The 20,822-nt window shown below is 26.7% G+C and overlaps 1 protein-coding gene across 1 annotated transcript; it reads left to right on the top strand.

Moving 5' to 3' along the window:
• The first annotated feature begins 371 nt into the window (after positions 1-371).
• LOC135927006 (uncharacterized) lies at positions 372-19,795 on the top strand. Its single transcript, XM_065462941.1, has 18 exons — positions 372-439; positions 586-623; positions 663-715; positions 10,118-10,189; positions 10,237-10,292; positions 10,356-10,425; positions 11,346-11,412; positions 13,162-13,430; positions 13,481-13,640; positions 13,700-13,925; positions 14,025-14,219; positions 14,302-14,515; positions 14,777-14,927; positions 15,337-15,414; positions 15,463-15,569; positions 15,636-15,773; positions 16,399-16,498; positions 19,656-19,795. Exons 1-18 carry the CDS (start codon positions 390-392, stop codon positions 19,793-19,795), a joined length of 2,184 nt encoding a protein of 727 aa, XP_065319013.1. The 5' UTR covers positions 372-389.
• The last annotated feature ends 1,027 nt before the right edge of the window (positions 19,796-20,822 follow it).

The following is a 20,822-nucleotide window of genomic DNA, read 5'->3' on the forward strand; positions in this document are numbered from 1 at the left end:
TTCTATTTGTATAGGCTATTTGAAAGTGTTTAGTCCTGTAAGTACTTCATATACTTTTTAATTTTAATAAGTAAATAATATTAGCTTCAACGTAACATTGATTTGGAATATAGTACCTTTTGCACAAGTTATATATTAAAATATAAAAAATCAGCTGTATCATAATAATAATGTGTTGTTTGGAAGTAAAATATTTTGAAAAAAATGTATCTCTAATCGCTTTGAAAATACGTTTCATTTTATTTTGCATATTTTTCGACTAAGATAAACTTATACAGCTTATTAAGATTTTGCACTCAACAGGTTTACCTTACTTAACGCTTATTATTTAAAACATTCTTATTTTAAAAACAGCAATCCTTGAATCCCAATCGGCGCAATATTTGAAAATGGAATCTCTTAATAGCTCTAAATATTCATTCGAGACATCGTATAAAAGGTATTAAACATATAATTGGAAAACTTTAAATAAAAATATTTGTCCCTTTTTAGTATCAATTATGTATTTTAATTATTTTTTAAAAATTCTTATTTTATTTTAATGTTTTATATATCGTTTTATACAAATTCATTTATTTTTTTTAGCCCCTCAGAAAATGCCATGTACAATAATGACAATTCAAGTAATTATGCTTTGATTTTTAATTAGTTATATTTATAAGTGATCAATCTATATGGTAAAAGTGTAGCAAAATCAATCAAGCAGTATGAAAAAGTAAACCAATAACTTATCTAATTTAAAAAAATTTTTAATATAATTACATAATTAGTTAATACGATATTTTATATTTCTTTAAATGTTTGCCTTAAAGTAAATACAATTTTTAAAAGTATTTTAAAATTAATTGTAAGTTAGGGTCATTAGTTTTTAATATTTTACCAACCCTTGACTAGTTCAAGTTCCTATCTTGATGATAAATAAAATTATATTAGCCCCTGATTGTAGATAATATAAAGCCTAATAGTAGAAATTTCAGAAATTATAATAATATTTTGGTATAAAATCTTTTATATTTGTTGTAAATAAACAAATTTAAAACTCAATAAGTTTTTCAGTAATATCTTAATTGATTTTGAAAGAGATATGATAGAGAGCACACTATATTTTAATATAAATGTAAATCAGATTAGACCTGAACACTGATGTATTATTTTATTTCTGTGCATTTGTAATTTTATACTAGTGGCATAAGTATGTGCTAATAAAACAATACAAAACACTCTAAATTTGTTTATATATTATTGGCAAAAAAATTAAAAAGTAAATCCATCTTTATTACATACCAAAAAAAATATGAATTGAAACATTCATAAAATATTTTAATGCAAAATATCTTTAACAAAGGATGAATTGATTCATCTACATAAAATTTGTAACAACAAGATTGAAAAACTTTATATTATTTATTTTAAAATAAAGGAATACTATAATGGATACATAAATGCTCTTTACACAAATTTATTTCAGAAAATATATCATTTATAAATATGATTATCCATATCTGGAGAAAATTAAAGATCTTTTTGAATTTAATATCAAACCAACAACAGAAATTTCAGCTTGTCCATCAACTTTGGCTTGCTGTCCTAATAGATCATATTATAGCTAACATTGTAAGAAATTAAATGATATTGATAGTATAAGTTTTAATATATTATAAATATTTATATACAAATTTTATGTTCTATTTAAAGATATTTATAAAAAGGGTAGGTGTAACTAAACTGAGAATAGATAGGCAAAATTTATTTTTATTTTATAGCCTATCAATTATATTTTAAATATATAAATAAAATAGAATATGGAAGAAAAAGTAGTCCATAAATTTTTAATATGTATAGAACAGATATATTATAAAGAGAATAGGGCTGTGCTGATCCACATATATTCCAGCAATCCAATATTTTCTTATTGGTTCAATACCGATCCAATATTTAAACTGATTTTTCACCACCCAAACCAAATGTGAAATCAAAATTTTTTATGCTGAATTATGTATTTAAAAAAAATTATATTATAATAGATAAAAAAAATATATTTAATAATATATCCATTTTATGTTGGTATGAATTATAAAATCGTAATATTTAATATATAAAATTATAATATATTAGATTTTTTTAATAAATATGAGAGCCTCTAGATTTTCTGGCAATAAGCTTCTACGATGTTGACTATCTATATCCACTGCCATACTGTAGGCAGACTCAGATGGGACACTTGTTGCGAAAGGTGCCATAAATACATACAAGTTTTAACAAAGTTGTATACTTTTCAGCATTAATTCTCCAATATTGAATCAATGTTATTCAAGTTATCTAAATAAAGAACACAAATATAAAATTAGCATTTATAAAATAGTGGGCTTCATACTTACCCAATCTTTTGTCGATAAACAAATGGGTCAATCATAACCCAACCAAGCAATAATGTTTACAGATATTGGTAGTATAAAATGAAGATATCACATTTTGCAATTATCTTTATCTTTTGTAAAATCCATAATTCAGATACATTATTGAAAAGAATTCTTTTATTTAAATTATAAATAATAAAATAGGCGTTATTATTTAAAAAGATTTAAAATAAATAAAACTTTGGGTGTTCCTTTCTATATATAAAAACTTTTAAAATACTGTAAATCTATTTTAAAAAATAAATAAAATTTAGGAGGTGTTGTGCATTTGCAATTGGAAAAAAAATTATTTAGAAAATATTTTAATAATGTAAAATAAATGTACATAAAATTATAATTATGTAAAATAAATATACATAACATGAAAAATATCAAAAAAAAAGAGAAAGTAATCAGATCAATTTACACGTATAGGCCCGATCCAATATTTTTAGAAAACGTTAAATCACATCCGGTCTGATATTTAATATTGGCACACCACTAATAGAGAAAATAACACACATCAAAAAAATTTAAAATCATAAATAAATTTCTGTTAGATGGCGTAATAAATTTAAAATTAATTTTAAATCATAATTTTTTGCTCTGGATTAATTTATTTGGTACAAACTTATATATCATAAAATAATAAAAAGTTCCCATCATTATTTTTGGGTATAATGACCATTCTCAGTTTAGTCTTTTTTTTATATTTTTGGGTTTTAAAAAAAATATTATTTTTATTGACTCCTGTGTAAATTAACTTATATATTAAAACGAAAAAAATTTGAAGTTTCCATCATTTTTTTTGAAGTTATGATATTTATTCTCAGTTTAGTCATTTTTTTTGGATTTTAAAAAATATATTATTTTTTGACTCAGCTAACTTATATAAACATAAAAAAAACTAATTTGGAGTTTTAAATAATATTTTTTGACTCATTTTGTGTAAACTAACTTATATAAACATAAAACGAAAAAAATTGAAGTTTCCATCATTTGACAATAAATATATCTTTAAATCAATTAGAAATAGCAATATTCCACAAATATTATTAAATATAATTTTATAAAAAGAATTAAGATAATAGAGACTCATTATAAATATTCATAAAAAGATTAGAAGGCCTCTTTCTTGCACATATCTTGACTTTATAAAATTATCAAAATAATGTTTATTTATATATTTTTTTTATCTATTTTATTGTATATTTATATTTTAAAATATTTAAATCATTCTATAAATATTAGACCTATTCAAAAACGCATCGAATCGAATAGTGCATTATTCATATTCGATTCGTTTAAACGAATCAAATAATTTACTATTCGTATTCATACGAATAATAAAATCTACTATTTGTATTCGATTAGAATTATTCGAATAATTGAAATTAATTTTCTTAATAAAATATATCATACTCAAATATATTGACAATTTTTTTATTGCAAATTTGATTTCAAACAGCTAATAAATATCAAGCTAACATCCTTGTCTATTATAAGATGGTAAATATAGCTATCTTAAAAGCAATTAATAAAATTATACAATTTGTATTTAGAATTCTGCACAATTTTTATTATTTATATCGATGTCCGATTTGGGTATTATACATAGTATAAATGTTGGAATGACTGTAGATGGGATTTTTGGCGGAGATGGATTCGCGCTAAATGCATCCCTAGATTATCTTCGAAAATGATGAAAGATTGGGCAGGTTGTAAGTAGTTTTATATGCTTTTTATATTATAACATTGATGATGCTTTACCAAGATTAATAAAAATAGAAATATCAATTGTGTATTGGAAATTCATTATAAAATTTATGAAAAATATTTACAAAACAAACTAATAGGTAGGGAAGACATTTCACTTAAAATAATAGAAGCGTTTCAACCCAAAATTTTATGTCAATACTCCCCGAGATCAGCTATCAGCGATGGTAACTGTTTTATCACTGTCTTTAACTATTTATGGACATGAAGATGGGCATTTATATATTCGCCTTCTAACAGGCATTGAAATAATAATAAAACCATAATTGTAGAGCAAATCGTTTCGTCCAATTATATAAAAATTTTACGTGATGTTTTAAATATAAATGGATTTTCCCACCTCTTGCATCTTTATGCAACGAACGCAGCTTTAAAACTACCATTAATGTCTTATTGCCCATCAGGTGTTTGGATAGGATATAGTCAATATACATAAGTTATAAAAGGACATGATGTTAAAGTATCTTCGAAGTCTGATATTAATATCAAATGGACTTGCATGATATGCCCAAAAGATTTCGCTGCATTTTTTCCAAATTATTTTTGCTCTTTGTAAAAGAAGAATCATCATCTAAATTTGTATATATAGATTTGGAAATTCCAGTAAAATCTCAATCTATTATCTCTTTCTAGAACACCTCATTTTATAACACTTTCCCATTCTCCACCTTCAGATCATATTTATAAACTGGGAAATAAAAACAAATCTCCATCTAGAATATTTTCAATTAAAACACCTCTCACTCTAGAGCATTTCCTCTTTCTGGATTACCTTTTCCATCTAATGATCTGAAGGTGGAGAATGTGAAAGTGCTAAAGAATTAGGTGTTTTATAAGCAGATAGTTTTATAGATTGAGATTTTACTCGATTTTCCAAATCTATATATACAAATTTGGATGATGATGTCTTCTTTTGCAAATAGCAAAAATGATTTGAAAAAAGGCAGCGAAATTTTTTGGGCATATCATGCAGGCTATTGTTACTTGCAACTATTGTTGCATTTAAAAAATTATAAAAAAAGTAAAATTTTCATTTTTTAAAGAACGCATGTTGTTTTTTTTACCATTAACAATATTTATTTATTTCAAAATAATTTTTTTTTTATTTATAAATAAATATATTTTTTTTCATAAGTAAAAATTATTTTAGGTTATAACAAGATGGAACTCTAGAATGATATTGAGACTCTTCATAAGCAAATATTTTTATTAAGCTATAAATATGTTTTTTTCCTAATTAATTAAAATTTTCATGTTTAATCTAATTTTCACAATATAATATGTCTACACTAAAAATAGATAATAGCAGAAGAATTCCATGAAAATGACCAAATAAACAACTCAAAACTTAGATAAATAGATTATATCTTAATTCTTTTTATACTATAGGCATTACAATAAACTGGATAAATTGAGACTCTTTTTAAGCAAATATTTATTTCTTTTTCATAACATTTGTATTTTAAATATGATTACACTATTTAAATATATTATTATAATAAAAATAGATACAATTATAATAATTTTGAATGCAATTTGTGAAATGACAAGGTTTTAGGTAATTGTAATTGATCCTGTATGGGTAGTTCTATATTCTCTTTGGATAATTGTAGATTTTCTTTGGGTAGTTCTAGATTCTCTTTGGATAATTGTAGATTTTCTTGATTCGTGATATATCCTGCATTATAGAAAGATCGATTTACGTCATTTTTTTCACTGGACTATTGAAGGGTTAATAAAATTAAAACCTTTTGATTTGGATGGTTTGACCTTGCCCTCATAACATTGGTAATAAAGTCGTTCTTACATTATTGTAGACTTAAGTATTGGGTCCTTCGATTTTTTAGAACGGTGTATTGAATAATTTGTCGCATTAGAAATTTCGTATTTATTTAGCCATTCTTTTAAAATGAAGAATAACGAATATCTAACATTTACTACAAAAGGTATGTAATAATAATAAATAATATTATTTACCTGCAAGAGTTGTATCTATCTCATAATTTCCAGTAGGGCTTGATTCGATCATAGGAGAGACTAATACCATAAATAAATATTTGGCTTAAAAAAATATATTTTTTACCTGCAATAGTATCTATTTCACAATTTCCAGTAGGGTTTAATTCGATCATCTAATTTTTGAAAAAAAATATATTTAATTCGATCATCTAATTTATGAAAAAAAATATATTTATTTATAAATAAAAAAAAAATTATTTTGAAATAAATATTGTTAATGGTAAAAAAAAACAACATGCGTTCTTTAAAAAATGAAAATTTTACTTTTTTTATAATTTTTTAAATGCAACAATAGTTGCAAGTAACAATAGCCTATCATGCAAGTCCACATGATATTAATATCAGTCATCGAAAATGCTTTAACATCATATCCTTTTATAACTTTGGTGTATCGACTATATCCTATCCCAACACCTGGTGGACAATAAGACATGAATGGTAGTTTTAAAGCTGCGTTCGTTGCATAAAGATGCAAGAGCTGGGAAAATTCATTTATATCTAAAACACGTAAAATTTTTATATAATTGGCCAAAACAATTTGCTCTTCAATTATGGTTTTATTATTATTATAAATAGAAGACGAATATATAAATGCTCATCTTCGTGTCCATAAATAGCTAATGACATAGAGCGATAGAAACAGTTACCATCGCCGATAGCCAATCTCCGGGAGTATTGGCATAAAATTTGGGATTGAAACGCTTCTATTATTTTTAATAAAATAATGTCTTCATTACTTATTAATTTGTTTTTTAAATATTTTTCATAAACTTTATATGAATTTCCAATATACAATTGATATTGCTATTTTTAATTAATCTTGATAAAGCATCTATGAACATAAAAAGCATATAAAACTTTCCTTACAGCCTGCCCAATCTTTCATCATTTTCGAAGATTATCTATGGAATCATTTAGCGAGAATTTCTTCCCAAAAAATCGCGAAAAATCCCAGCTACAGTCATTCAACAATTAGACTACATATATTACACAAATCGGACATCGATATAACCAATAAAAATTGTACAATATAAATATTTTATTAAGGCATTTAAGATAGCTATACTTAACAGATTTATCACCTTATAATGGACAAAGATGTTAGCTTGATATTTATAGAATGATTTAAATATTTTAAATTATAAATATACAATTAACTCAATTTTAAAATAATTAAAACATTTATTGATAATTTTTTAAAGTTTACATATAAAATCTATTATAGGATAAGGTTGTAACAGTTGCGTTGGCATACCCCGCCCCCTCCCATTCCCCCTTAAAAAATAAATAAAATTTTTTTTATTCAATTATACTTATGACATACAAAAAATTGATTTGGATTTAAGGGAAGCTATGAATAGAGCAAAGATATTTTTGAAATATTAACATATATCAGAGAATGTGGATGAAAAATTTCATGTGAGAAAGTAAAGGAGTTTGCTAATATGTTTGGGATTAAAATTTTTAAACCTCGGTAGTTTCTAGCAAATATTGATGCATCTACGATTGAGGATTTTTATATAATGGACATTTTTATTCCCCTTATTATACATTTTTATTTCAATAAAGGAAAGATTTATTAATCATGATTTTATTTTAAAAAGCTTTTATTTTCCTTTGCTGGTTGAGTCTAAATTGTTGATTACACTGAAACAGGAAAAAATATTAAGAAAATCTCTAAGCTACTTTGTGATGTCAAATTTTGGTATAAAAATCTTGAAAGAATAGAGTTCTTTGAGACCAAAAAATGCTCTGCAGGTCCTTGGTTCAACTTGTCCCTATATTAATTAAAATGTTTCGATAATTATAGATTTTCTCGTGAGATACAAGTATAATCATATTAGTTAAAGATAAAATATAAAAATCTTAAAAAAATTGCCTGTTATTGAATTGAGAAAATAATAACATACACTATGACAATGTATACTAAATATAAGATGTATGTATATATAATATTTGATATTTAAATTAATGTATTTGTTTTATAATATTTAAAAAATATATTTATAATTATAATAATTGTAATCAAAATTTGAAACACTAAAATATTAATTCAGAGATAAATCCTTTTTTATTGTGCAATAATAATTTTTTTTATTTAAAATACAAGGTTAATTTAATTTGCATTTAAAAGCATTTTAAAAAATACTATAAGCAATTTTACTTAATCCATTTGCGATGAACTCTGAACTTTTTCAAAAATAAATTATTATTATTTAATTAAAACCTCTTATTCTGAACATCACTTATATTTTGCATTCGTTATTAAGTTTTTCGCGTTTCAATATTATTCATAATTCATGTGCGACTTATTGTATACAGCAAAACATACCAATGATATATGTCTTCATGGTTAAATTTGAAGTTATTCATTTGTATACATTTTTTTGCACTTGTGCCCTTTATTGTGGTAGTCACCACCGTTCAGATCATTACATGCGCTGCTCCATAACATGAAGTTATATCCCTCTAATATTTTGCGTCATTGTTCAAAAAAGAATTTCTTACCAATTTTTCTCTTATATTTTTCACAAATATGTCCTTCCTGTCTGAAGTTAGTACATATTAAAAAAGATGGATGCTTACAAGTTCATGGACCTCCTTCAGTCAGATGTACACATTCAGGCTATGCTCCACTGTCTCATATCAGTCAATCGATTATTCTTCCAGAAATTTTGTTCCCACCCTTCTCAATTCAAATTCCTGCTTCTCATATTTTTTTTCTTGACCATTCCAAACAAATATCATTTAAAGGATCCCCAAAGGTGCAAGATTGCTATTTGCAAAATCTTTCGTTGATTGTCTATCCTCCCTATTGCTAAACTTTAGCAATGAGTATGAATGGATAAAATTCCTTTTCTATGGATACCTTCAGAGTGCCCGACAATACTTCACATAAATCTTTTACCCAGCAAATTAAGGAGACTGCATCCATTGTTGCCCCTCACCTCTATGAATACATGATGTATTTACTTGTCAAAACAAAAGAAAACCCTCACTGATTGAGATGAAGGCCAATTTGATCTGCAAGAAAATTGACAATCTCAACATAAAAGGTGCACATGATTGGTTCCCACACATGACTCTTGCCGAGCCTTCCAATGATACATATATTAAGCTCTGTCAAAAACACCCTACTGCAACCATTATCCCAATATCCCAACAACCTCACTCAACATGTTACTTCTGAAGAAATGAGGGAGGGAAACGTTCCTTTCATCAAGATTCTGCCCATGGTCTTGATGGCATCCGCTCTATATTCCAGGACATCACTTCCCCTTCAATATGCTCACCAACTCCCATTTTTACTAAAATAAATTTTCAAGTGTTGCACTTTCTAAATACAAAGTTTCTGAGTTCGTGAGTTCTCCTTCTGCTCTTATCGGCAACGTCGTCATTGGTGCAAACCTTGGCATAACCCCGATCATAGGCGTTGATAACGGATGTTCAACAGGTTCTATCATATGCTCCTTAGTACCCCCTTTAGTTAACCTATAAGCTCTCCGGTTTTGAATAGGCCCAATATTGACCAGGCATTGTAATACTATGTCTTAGCAGGTGTGCCCTATGGAACAACCATCATAGCATGATGATGGTCATTTTCTGCGCCCATCGTCGTATAAGAAATGGAACTTCGCATAGGGATTCCATCGTCTGAAGATGAGCCCTAAAAGAGTCTCAATAATTTGTGTCTTAAAATAAAGAATACTTTCCAGTCTCCGCAATTTATGTCTTAAAATAAAATATAGAATACTTTCCGGTGGCAACAATGATAACGTTGTCTAAAATCTAGGATTAGCCATTCCAAAAAAAGGATTTATTTTCCTTTTTCTAACAATTCACCTCATATATTATACCAATATAAGAAGCAAACAATTAACCCTTTATATTTTTTTTTTCATAACTTCGATTATCCCATATTTTAGGAATTACGCGAATACCAGCAACAAAACGTGGACTTGAAGTTTCAAGTTCACGATATGAAACAATTAATTCAGGTTTATATTTGCTTTTCACGAAAAAAATATTTTTATGTTTTTTTTAGGAATCATGCAGAATAGATCCAAAACTTATATCTCTATTCTCCAAATTGAACCAAAAGTATATACCTTTTTTCTTTTTTTTGTGAGGATTATAATTTGTAAAAAATAATAATAAATTAAGGTATGCTATTCACGACATTATATCAAACGAAAATTCGCATCAAGCCTTATCACAACAAGATACGCAAGAGGTAAAAACAAATTATTTTTTGAAAAATATGTTTAAATTGCAGGTAATTAATTTTAAAGTTAATTTTATGCAACCTCAAATTTATGTTTCTCTAATATTATTATTTTTTTTAAAAAAAAAGAAAGCTTCAAAAAATAATAAATATAAAGATTCGATCGTTATGCCTTTTTTGAAACACTTTTTTTCAATCAATTTAGCATGATATGAGGTCGCACTTTGTCTTAGAATAAATTACTGAATTTGAAAAAGGGCACGAATGACTAATGAATAGAGGCTATTATTAACAATTATTTATTGTTTTAAAATTTTATTTATAACTAAAAAAAATGTAAATTAAATTTTTTATTTACTTTTTTTTTGATATGGCTGTATCTAAAACCAAAAAGAATTAAATTTACAAACTTTCGAAAATAAGGAAGATAAATAAATATGATATATAGTTTTAAATAGATATTTAAAATAAAATGATTAGGCAAACTAATATTATAATATTTTAGTCAAAATTAGTTCTATAGCAATTTGGCTCGATATTGGTTAATTGAATTTAAGACTATTGAGATAGATGTTTTAGAGAATTACTTTACCTTCCCCAGATCCTTCTTTGGATCCAGCAAGTTTTTTTAAAATAGCCCGTTCTTTGCCAAGTAGTCACAACACAAAAAATATTTTTAAAAGGAATAAAACATTGATTAATGTTAAAATTTATTATACTATTAGAATTTAAAAAATATCTGTATATATCTTTATTGAAATTAAATGTATAAGAGTGCTCGTAATTTTTTTTATAAATCAGTGCCAGAACTGGGGCCCTCTAATCTAATGGTCTCAAGTTTTATACATTCAGTTATAAGTTGGGAAAAAATATCCTATTTATTTAATAAAGGCAAAAATCGATTAATCATATCATTTTTCCATTATTAGACCTTGCAACTCCCCAAAATAATGCACGATGCCATGACAGCAATTTCGCCATCATTTTGTCAACAAAGTAAAATTATTTTTTAAATTATAATTTTAAAGAAGATATTAAGAATTCAAAAATAAATAAAAAAATTTTGAATTAATTTAATAATGAATGTCTAAATTCAAAAAAAAAATCAATCATCATTTCTGGCCATTAAAATATATTTTATACAAATTGTTGGCCTGGTCCTTTCTAATTTTTTATATAGGAAAACGAAATCTGCATAATTATCGGCTTTAAACTTGTACATTCGGCCTAAAAATATTTTTCTCCAACCTCTTAGATAACCTCTCTTGATAAAGTTATTTGCAAACATCAAAGTTAGCTCACCTCTCTAACCTATAATCATGTCTGCTTGAGAACATTTATGGCATGCTAGAAGGAGTCACCAGAAGCTCCTCTTGCCCGACTCTCACGACCAACAAAGCCTTTTTGCAACAGTTCTATCCCTCCAGAATTCTACATTCTATAAAAAGATAATGGTCAATGGTTATCATAGAGGCGCGATCGCGATTTTAGCTGCGATAAATACAACAGCGACTTGAATCGCAATAGCTGCCGCGATTTTTTAAAAATACAAATCATTTTGTATTTTTGGCGTGATTTTGTAATATTGATTCGTTAAATACTGGTGAATATAGCACAAAATATTTTACATGCTAATTTTAAATTATTTGAAATGAATTCAAAATCCATGGCTACATTTTTTGAAGATATAAAACCAATGAATCAAGTTAAAATTATAATTTTTTATAGAAGATAGATAAAAGTGCTTTTATTCCTTTAGTTATAAAAATATTTTATATAAAAATAAAATATGGAGTATATTATCACAAGTGTGGTGTGCCTTGTAAAAACTGTGCATATATATTATTATATTTATATACCCTTTTAGTATCCTTTCTTTAATCTCTTTGGAAAATTTTTAGAGATTGTTTCATGAGAGAGCAAGCTGAACAAACTTGAAAGTGGGTCAGGGGCTGGTCATCACATCTCATGGCCATACTATCAGGATATGCTATCTGGTAGAAGCTGTAACACCAAGGTTACAAAAGTCCTCTTTTCTTTAGATATGGATGGAGAATGTATTCCAATAGATTTAAATGAGATGTTTAATGAATAAAATATAGCATTTGAATTTGTAATATATTTATTATTTAGCTGATCTCATTGATAGGGACAATTTATTGGATGATATAATTTCCCAAAGGTCCTGCATTAATTAAGTTTAGTACTGAGTTTGGTAATTAATAATATCCAATTATTTATATTGAAAAATCTGTGTATTCTGTAGAATCTCCTAGTTCACATTATAAATGTCCTAAGAGAACATCTAATGACATTGGTAATTTATATTTATTATCTGCTTTATAGAAAAATTTATAATAAAAGAATTTAATACACTTATAAAATTTAAACAATAGGAAAGTATACTAAACATAGAGTTGTTTAAAAATAAAAAAACCTAAATATGGCATATATATTATGATGATAAGTGTATCTTTATAACATTATAATACAAAAATATTGATGAATAACCGCAAAGGAAAAAAAATTCCACTACTTTTGCCCAAAAAAAATACAAGGACTAAATTGTTATTATTCACAATAAGAATAAACTTAAATTTCACCCTTAAAAAACGAATCTTTTACATGACTAACTTTAACAAATTATAATTTCATCCAAAAAATAAAATATTACAGGCTTAAATAAAATAACGATCTTCATTGTTAAATAAAATAATTACATAATTTTTACAAATCACAACAAAGGTAATGCAAGCGAGGAATCCATGTCTCAGTTTACAATTGTTGATTCTACCACCTTAGGTTTTTCACAAGAACCCGTCCCTCGTGATGATAAATTTTTAAAGCTCTTGCATGCAGCTAACTTACTACAAACCCACCTTAAAATAATAGTGGATTATTATATTAAGATGCTTGAGCAGAATAAATCGTCAACAACCTTCAACTCTCTTAACACTTGCTCCTTTGACCGGGAGGAGTCCTATGGTGATCGTTCCTTTCAAATCGAAATGCCTGTAAATAATTAAAGTCTTTTTTTTATAAAATACTTATTTTTTTTAAACAGAATTTTGATAGCCTGAACTTAATCTTGGAAGAAGCATCCGATATTATCCAGGACAGTTTTTCTTATGCTAACCAATACATAGATTCAAACAAAACTCCTTGCGATGTCAATCAACACAATGAATATCAAGTGCAGCAAATTGACGTTGACACGGATAACAGTTTAAAAACTTTCTTAAAAAAATTTGCCCTATACTATATTTAATTTAATTTCTATTAGATCAAAAAGATTACGTTTCCCAGATTAATTTTTGGAAGCAACAAGTTATAAGCCTGAACCAAGACAATAAAGATTTATATGCTCTGATGACCCAGGTCAAGATGAGCTCAGAAGAAAAGATGGCCCAATGTAATTCACAAGAAGCTATTCGCAATGGGGATGCATTAACCAAATCTATGATCGAAGATGTCGATCATAGGTGGAAACTAAAAACGTCTGCATTAATGTAAGCTTGCCATTTTTCAACTATATTTTAATCCAATACTTTTTGAAAGAACAGAAAAAAGAAATAATCTTTTTAAAAAAATTTTAATGTTAAAAAAAGAAATCAATATGAACAAAGAATCAGTGAGTTACTGCAAGAGATGCAGAATTTTGAGCATATCAACAAAAAGTTGTCAGAAGACTTACAATTTAATATTGCAGCCCAAAATAAACTAGAGAATGATATCCAGGTAGGACAAGAAAATGTCTTGAAAATTAACCCTGACAATCATAAAACATCTTATAAATATCTGAAGTAAAAACCAATATTTTATTATGGCTAGTTAATGCATTCTTTTTTTTTAAAAAAATACTATTAATATGATTTTCCCTTAAAGCATGAATCGGGAAAATAAAAGCCTGAAAAACAAGATAGCAGTATTAGAGATGTACATATCGCGGAATGACAAAGCGAAAGTGGAATCCGTTCACGATAGTAAAGTAGTGGTGCCTACATGTGACGATCTAAAATCATTGCAGCAAATATCAATATCTACTGATCAAGATGGGTCAGTTGATTCCAATATATCGGCTAGTCATGGCACACCCAAGGTTAAATTATATAAAATAAGGTTCTCACAATAAATTGAAAATATTTCACATTTATCCCCGAAATATAAAATAATATTGATAATAAAATTGGTAGATGTTAGGAAATAAAATACTTATATTTCAATTGAGTTATTTTAGAGATTTTTAAGAATATATATTTAAAATTTTACTTCATTTTTTAGCGATTTCGAACCTTATGCAATAATGATATTAAACTTAGCTAAATTTATATCTAAATATTTTATGTTGCTTTTATTTTAGGCTAAAAGTTTAACTGAATTTAGCATTTCTTCGCCTCCAAATGAGGACAGTTCGGAAGAACCTTCAGAAATTGCTGTCCAAAAAATGGTCAAATCTAATTCATATAACAACCCAAAAATCGCCAATGAAAATAATTTAAAAATAGTTAAAAGTATTACGATTTTAATATTAAAAAAACATATTTTATTTCGATATTTATGAATTTAGATTAGAAAATATTATCATTTTTTTAACCTCAGTATAGTAATACCTTGCAAATAAAGAGTTAATACTTAAGGAAATCCAACCCGGCCAGGAAATTCTTCAAAATAAATCATATTGACATATAGTTTTAATCAAATTATGCGATATCTATATTTTAATCAGAAACAGTCAATATTATTTTGCTAAAAACGAATACTATTGAAAAAAAACTGTTAAAACAAATTCAAGAAATTTTTTTACTAATAATTAAATGATAAATGTGAATATTTTTTTTATTCAATTTCTATTGGGGTAATTTTAATCAAATTATTTTTTTATTACTCTTTTGTTAACTCAAAATTTTTTTAAAAAAAAAGATAAACATAATATGACATGGCCTTCGAAAGATTTATCGTCTCAGCTGGTTAATTTTAAATGTTGCCCCTGTTTTACGAGTAATTTAGCATTCTTTATTTCGGGTAACTTATATATTACAAAAATAGCTGAAGAATCTTCCTTACACGATGTCGAAGTTCTAATTATTAATGCCACATGTTATGAAAATTTTACCAAACACTACAGTGAAATAAGAAACCTGACTATTAAACAGGTTTACTTTATTATTTTTTAAAATTTTATTTTCATAAATAAATCGTTTTGATTTTAATATGTCAAGAATAAGCCATTGTCCGCTTTCTCATTATCGTTGATGAAATACATGGCAAAATGTGAATTGGCCTTATACGCCCAACCCATTTGGAGGGGAGAATTTAAATCACTCGTATCTTATATCAAATCTCAAGTTATTGAGGAAGTATGTATCATTTTATTGAATGTATATTTGTAAGGGTGTCTATACAGTTTTTTGCGGACTGATCGTTCATATAGGTCATTTGTCAATATAAACTCAACCAATTGAAAAATATTTTCTCCTCTACGAGATATTTTAGAAACGACAACAAATTGACAAATCTTTAGATTTTAAATCGTTTTTATCCACCTAACCATTTTTATATTGGACCAGCCAATTTAAAAAAAATTTTGATGCATCTGGTTATAAGTAGGTTAGCTTTTTTATATATAATCTTTAGCTTTTTGAGTAGGATTCAAGCCATTTGATGAAAAGCCTGATTCGGGACGATTTTAAAAAATGACTCGATTAATATTATCAAGCCTAAAGATAATGCTCATAGCTGTCAGAAATGCTTGGACATCTCTGCCAAATTTCGATGCTTATATTATATTATTTTAGCTAAAATCTTAATCGGGCCATTTTGAAAAATTGGGATAATAATCAACAGATACATTTTTTTTAAAAATATGCTCCAACCTATTATTTACAGTCAAAAGCGAACGTTTTATTATGAATTTTTTAATATATTTTTTGTTTCACAAGCCCTAATAGTGGGTTGAGAATATAATATATTATTTTTTTACAGAATCTTAAACTCAAAGAGACAATATCCGAAATTACCGATAAACTTCGTAAATCGAAAGCTAGAAAAAATAATTTAGAAAGGGGTATCATGAAGCAAATTGGTCACACAAATAAATTATTATCTAATGTTCATATTTCATAAAAATTTATTTTTTTAAATAAAATGTGCGCGTAAAATTAATTTTAACATTTTTTTAAAATAAATATTATAGTATTTATAATTATATTTAGAAATCAAATTTTATAAATAACCTATTTTATGTATGATAATATAATAGAGTAATTTTTTATGAAAGAATGAATTATATCAAAAATGCAATAAATAGTAAACCAGTTTTTTTTGGCACTTTCAACATTGATTATTTTTTTTCTAGTCTCCATTTCCACAAAATATTTTTTGATTTGTAATATAAGCCATAAAAAATGCCTTTCAATATTAGTGAAACTTGTAGTCGGGATTTTTTTTTACTGTATATCTGTTTATAATAAATATGGTTCTGCAAAATTTTAAAAAATTAACAATTCTTTGTTTCTTATTCTGTTTAGAAATTAGTAGGTCAATTTTTTTTTCTTATCAATTCATTTACTTTTTAAACAAATTATCATTTTCTTCATCATCACGAGCTGAGGCGTTAAACACTATATTTATTTTATTAAATTCGTGCTTAGTTTACCGGGATTCGTATTTTAGTCGCACCCAAAAGCAATAACTCATAATCAATATTCAATAATAAATTAAATTATAATTAACAAACAATGTCTGAGATTTCAAATCATTTCCTTAGTCTCATATTTAAAAAAACTCATTTAAAAATCGGACAAAATATTGTCTGGGGTATACAGTGAATAATTAAAGTATATGACTTTAAATTAGTATTAAAGTATATAATCTAAATAAGATTCAAAAAAAGCATAGAAGATTTTTTGATGTATTGTTTTGCTTGCAGACAAAGGGAATGGTTTTCAAGCTTGATCTTTTATCTGTAGAAGAATATTCATAATTTAAATTGTCGAATGTATAAAATTTATTATTTTCTAATCATTTCTTATAAGTAGGGCTTCAAACAACAAGACTATTTCTAAAAAAAAAATTTGTTTATAATAGATAAATATATAAATTTTCTAAAATGATCAGAAGATGAATAATAATTAGTCTTTTTTTAAAGGTTTATCTTAAATATATATCTTCATATAATTATTATATGGTTTTTTAGGACCTGTTTACAAGCCGTTTGGTGTTATTTATCTTTTAAAAATGTTACATTAAAGTAGAGTATATCTATGCCATTTTGAGGTTTATTTGATTCAAGGGTTTGAATTATAGATATTTATAAAATATTAGATTTTTTTATATTTAAATCAAATTTTTTTACTTAAACTAGACAGACTATGGATTTAAGAATAAAAATGTTATACCGTTTTATTTATGAGAGATCTATATTTAGATGAATAAATTAATAAAAAGTAAATTATAAACCTTTTACTAGGTCTCATTATAAAACACAAAAAGATTTTTCCATGGTTACAGACACCGGAAAACATGCTGAAGATGAAGAACTATTATAAATATTGAATCTGGAGATTTATGATAAGGTAACAAATATTAAATATTTTAAAAATAATCAACTTGCCTTGTATCAGATCCTTGTGAAGGTTGACAATACACTAGCAAATATTATTCAAGCTTATTTAAGTCAATCGCTAATCAAATACTGAAAATTTGCGTAGAAACCTAGATAAATATCGACAAAAAAATATTAAATATCAGCCTCAGAAGATCTTCTAAAGTTACTAATTTAAATCAAAATCTTTGGATGTATCGCAAAAAAATTATCAAACACATCAAATGAGTCAAATATATGATGATAAACGATTCGAGATTTAAAAAAGACTGAATCAAGATTTTAGCCAAGATATTAATACTTAAGCCTCGACATTTGGCTAAAAGAGGTCCAAACCTTTCAGTTATTTATGAGTAGGATCTGAGCGTGATATTTTTGGCTAAAATCTTGAGTTAGCCATTTTCAAAAATCTAAATTAAACAATTTAACAACACAAACAATGTCTAGCACGGCTAGAATTAATGATAAATCAGAAACATTTATATTTCGCTTTACATATTAAATAATGTTTCTGAATCTATAAAATATTTTTTCGTGATACTGATAAAAAAAATAATTTAATGATATACAACTATTTAAAAATCGGATTGCAAATCTTATATTGCTGATAGAATTCATCAGATATAGGGGTTTTCAAAAATACCATTTAAAAATTAAAAATATATACAAAAACAATGTAGAATATAAAATTTTATTGCGCAAATACTCGAGATATCCAAAAGAAAACGATGGTTTGCAACATTCAATTATTGAAATGCTATCTTTTGATATAAACCCCTTCCAAATCTAGAATGCTTTATAGCCTGATTTTAATAAGTACTCATTTATCGTAATCTTATATTTTATGTATCGTATCAATGTGCAAAATCTTCATACAAGAAGTTTAGAGAAATAAGTTTTGCAGATCTCTATAAACATTACTATTATATAATAATTTATCATTAAAATATCCTAAATGAAAACTAATTTTCCAGCTTTTCAAGACTAAGCCTGTTTCAAAATTTAAATTGGCTCAATTTAGAAGAGATTAATTCAGAATAATTTGTATATTTTAAAGTAATAGGTGGGTTTGACTAAATATTGCATAATTATATAATCTTTTTTTTTTAAAAAAAGAAAAAGAAATTTGCGCAAGCCTTGGACCTTGCCTTAACCAACACCTACTATAGGAAAAAAGACAGTCATTTAATAACATACGAAAGTGGTACCAGGAAAACACAGATAGATGACATGCTAATCTCTCGCAGAAGATTAAAATGTAATAGACTGCAAATTCATCCCAGGAAAAGATATCGCCGCACAACAGAAGCTACTAGTCATGGATTTACACATTTCAAATAAATCCACTCAAAACAAGATAAAACTGGAACCATGCATCAAATGGGGCAAATTAAAAACAATGACAGATGCCTTTGCAATCAATGCAAACATTGAAACAATAGATTCCTCACAAGTCAGTGAAAAAATGTAGACAGACCTTCCCTCAGATTAATAGACACTGCCAAATCAACACTAGGCTTGACAAGGGGAGGCAACAAATCATACAAAGAACTATGGTGGTGGAATGAAGAGGTACAAACTACTATAAAGGAGAAAAAAGCCCTATATAAAATATGGTTCAAATCCAAAAACTCAGATGACAAGACAAATTACAAAAAATCCAAGAGAATAGCTACAAAGGCGGTGGCTAGGGCCAAATCTATGGCATACGATGACATGTATGAGGAACTAGATAAAGAAGGGCAAAATAAAATATACAGATTAGCCAAACAGTGAGAAAAGAACTCTAGGGATATAAACGGAGCTCCGAAAGTAAATAAAGATGTAGAAATTGATAATAAAAGAAAAAAAAATAATGAATAGATGGAAAGAATATTTTCAGGAGCTTCTCAACTTTAATCCCCACATACTACATCTAGACGAACACTCCCCATGTCAAAACCTTGTACACTATAACAGAACAAGAAATAATCGCATGCTTCAAGCATATGAAAAACAACAAAGCTAGGGGTCCAGACGATATTCCAATAGAAAGCTTTAAGCACTAGGAGATGATGGAATACATCTTCTCACAAATCTGTACAATAATATACTTGGAAATGTAGAGGTTCCCCAAAAATGGAGGCAGAGCTATCTAGTTCCTATCTTCAAAAATAAAGGGGATCCATACAATTGTTAAAATTACAGGGGCATAAAACTAATATCACACTGTCTAAAACTATACGAAAAAATAATAGAAAAAAAGATTAAGAGACATAATCGAAATAGGGGAGACTCAGTTTGGCTTTATGCCTGGAAGATCAACAACCGATGCTATCCATGCAATTAGGCAAATGAGTGAAAAATACAGAGAAAAGAACAAAAAGCTACACATGGTCTTTCTCGATCTAGAAAAGGCCTTCGATAGAATCCCAAGAAAACTTATCTGGTGTGCGCTACGCCACAAAAAGGTTCCCGAAAAATATATAAGAATAATACAGGATATGTATATGGGCCATACAACAATGGTCCGTAGCACAACAGGTACTTCAGCAGGCTTCACAATAGCCGAAGGAGTTCATCAAGGGTCGGCTCTCAGCCCACTTCTCTTCATTACAGTAATAGATGTATTAACACAGTCTATACCTCAAACAGTCCCGTGCAGATGATATTGTGATACTTGTCTAATCCAAGGATGAAATGAAAAAAAAATCAGTGAGTTGGATAAATATCCTAGAAAAGCACGGACTAAAAGTAAATAGAGAAAAGAAGGAGTATATGGTAGGAGGAGATGAAGAGAGAATTGATATAAATGAATGGCAGA

Source organism: Gordionus sp. m RMFG-2023, chromosome 3 (assembly GCF_954871325.1).
Source record: "Gordionus sp. m RMFG-2023 chromosome 3, tfGorSpeb1-WG-v2, whole genome shotgun sequence".
NCBI classification, from domain to species: Eukaryota; Metazoa; Nematomorpha; class Gordioida; order Chordodea; family Parachordodidae; genus Gordionus; species Gordionus sp. m RMFG-2023.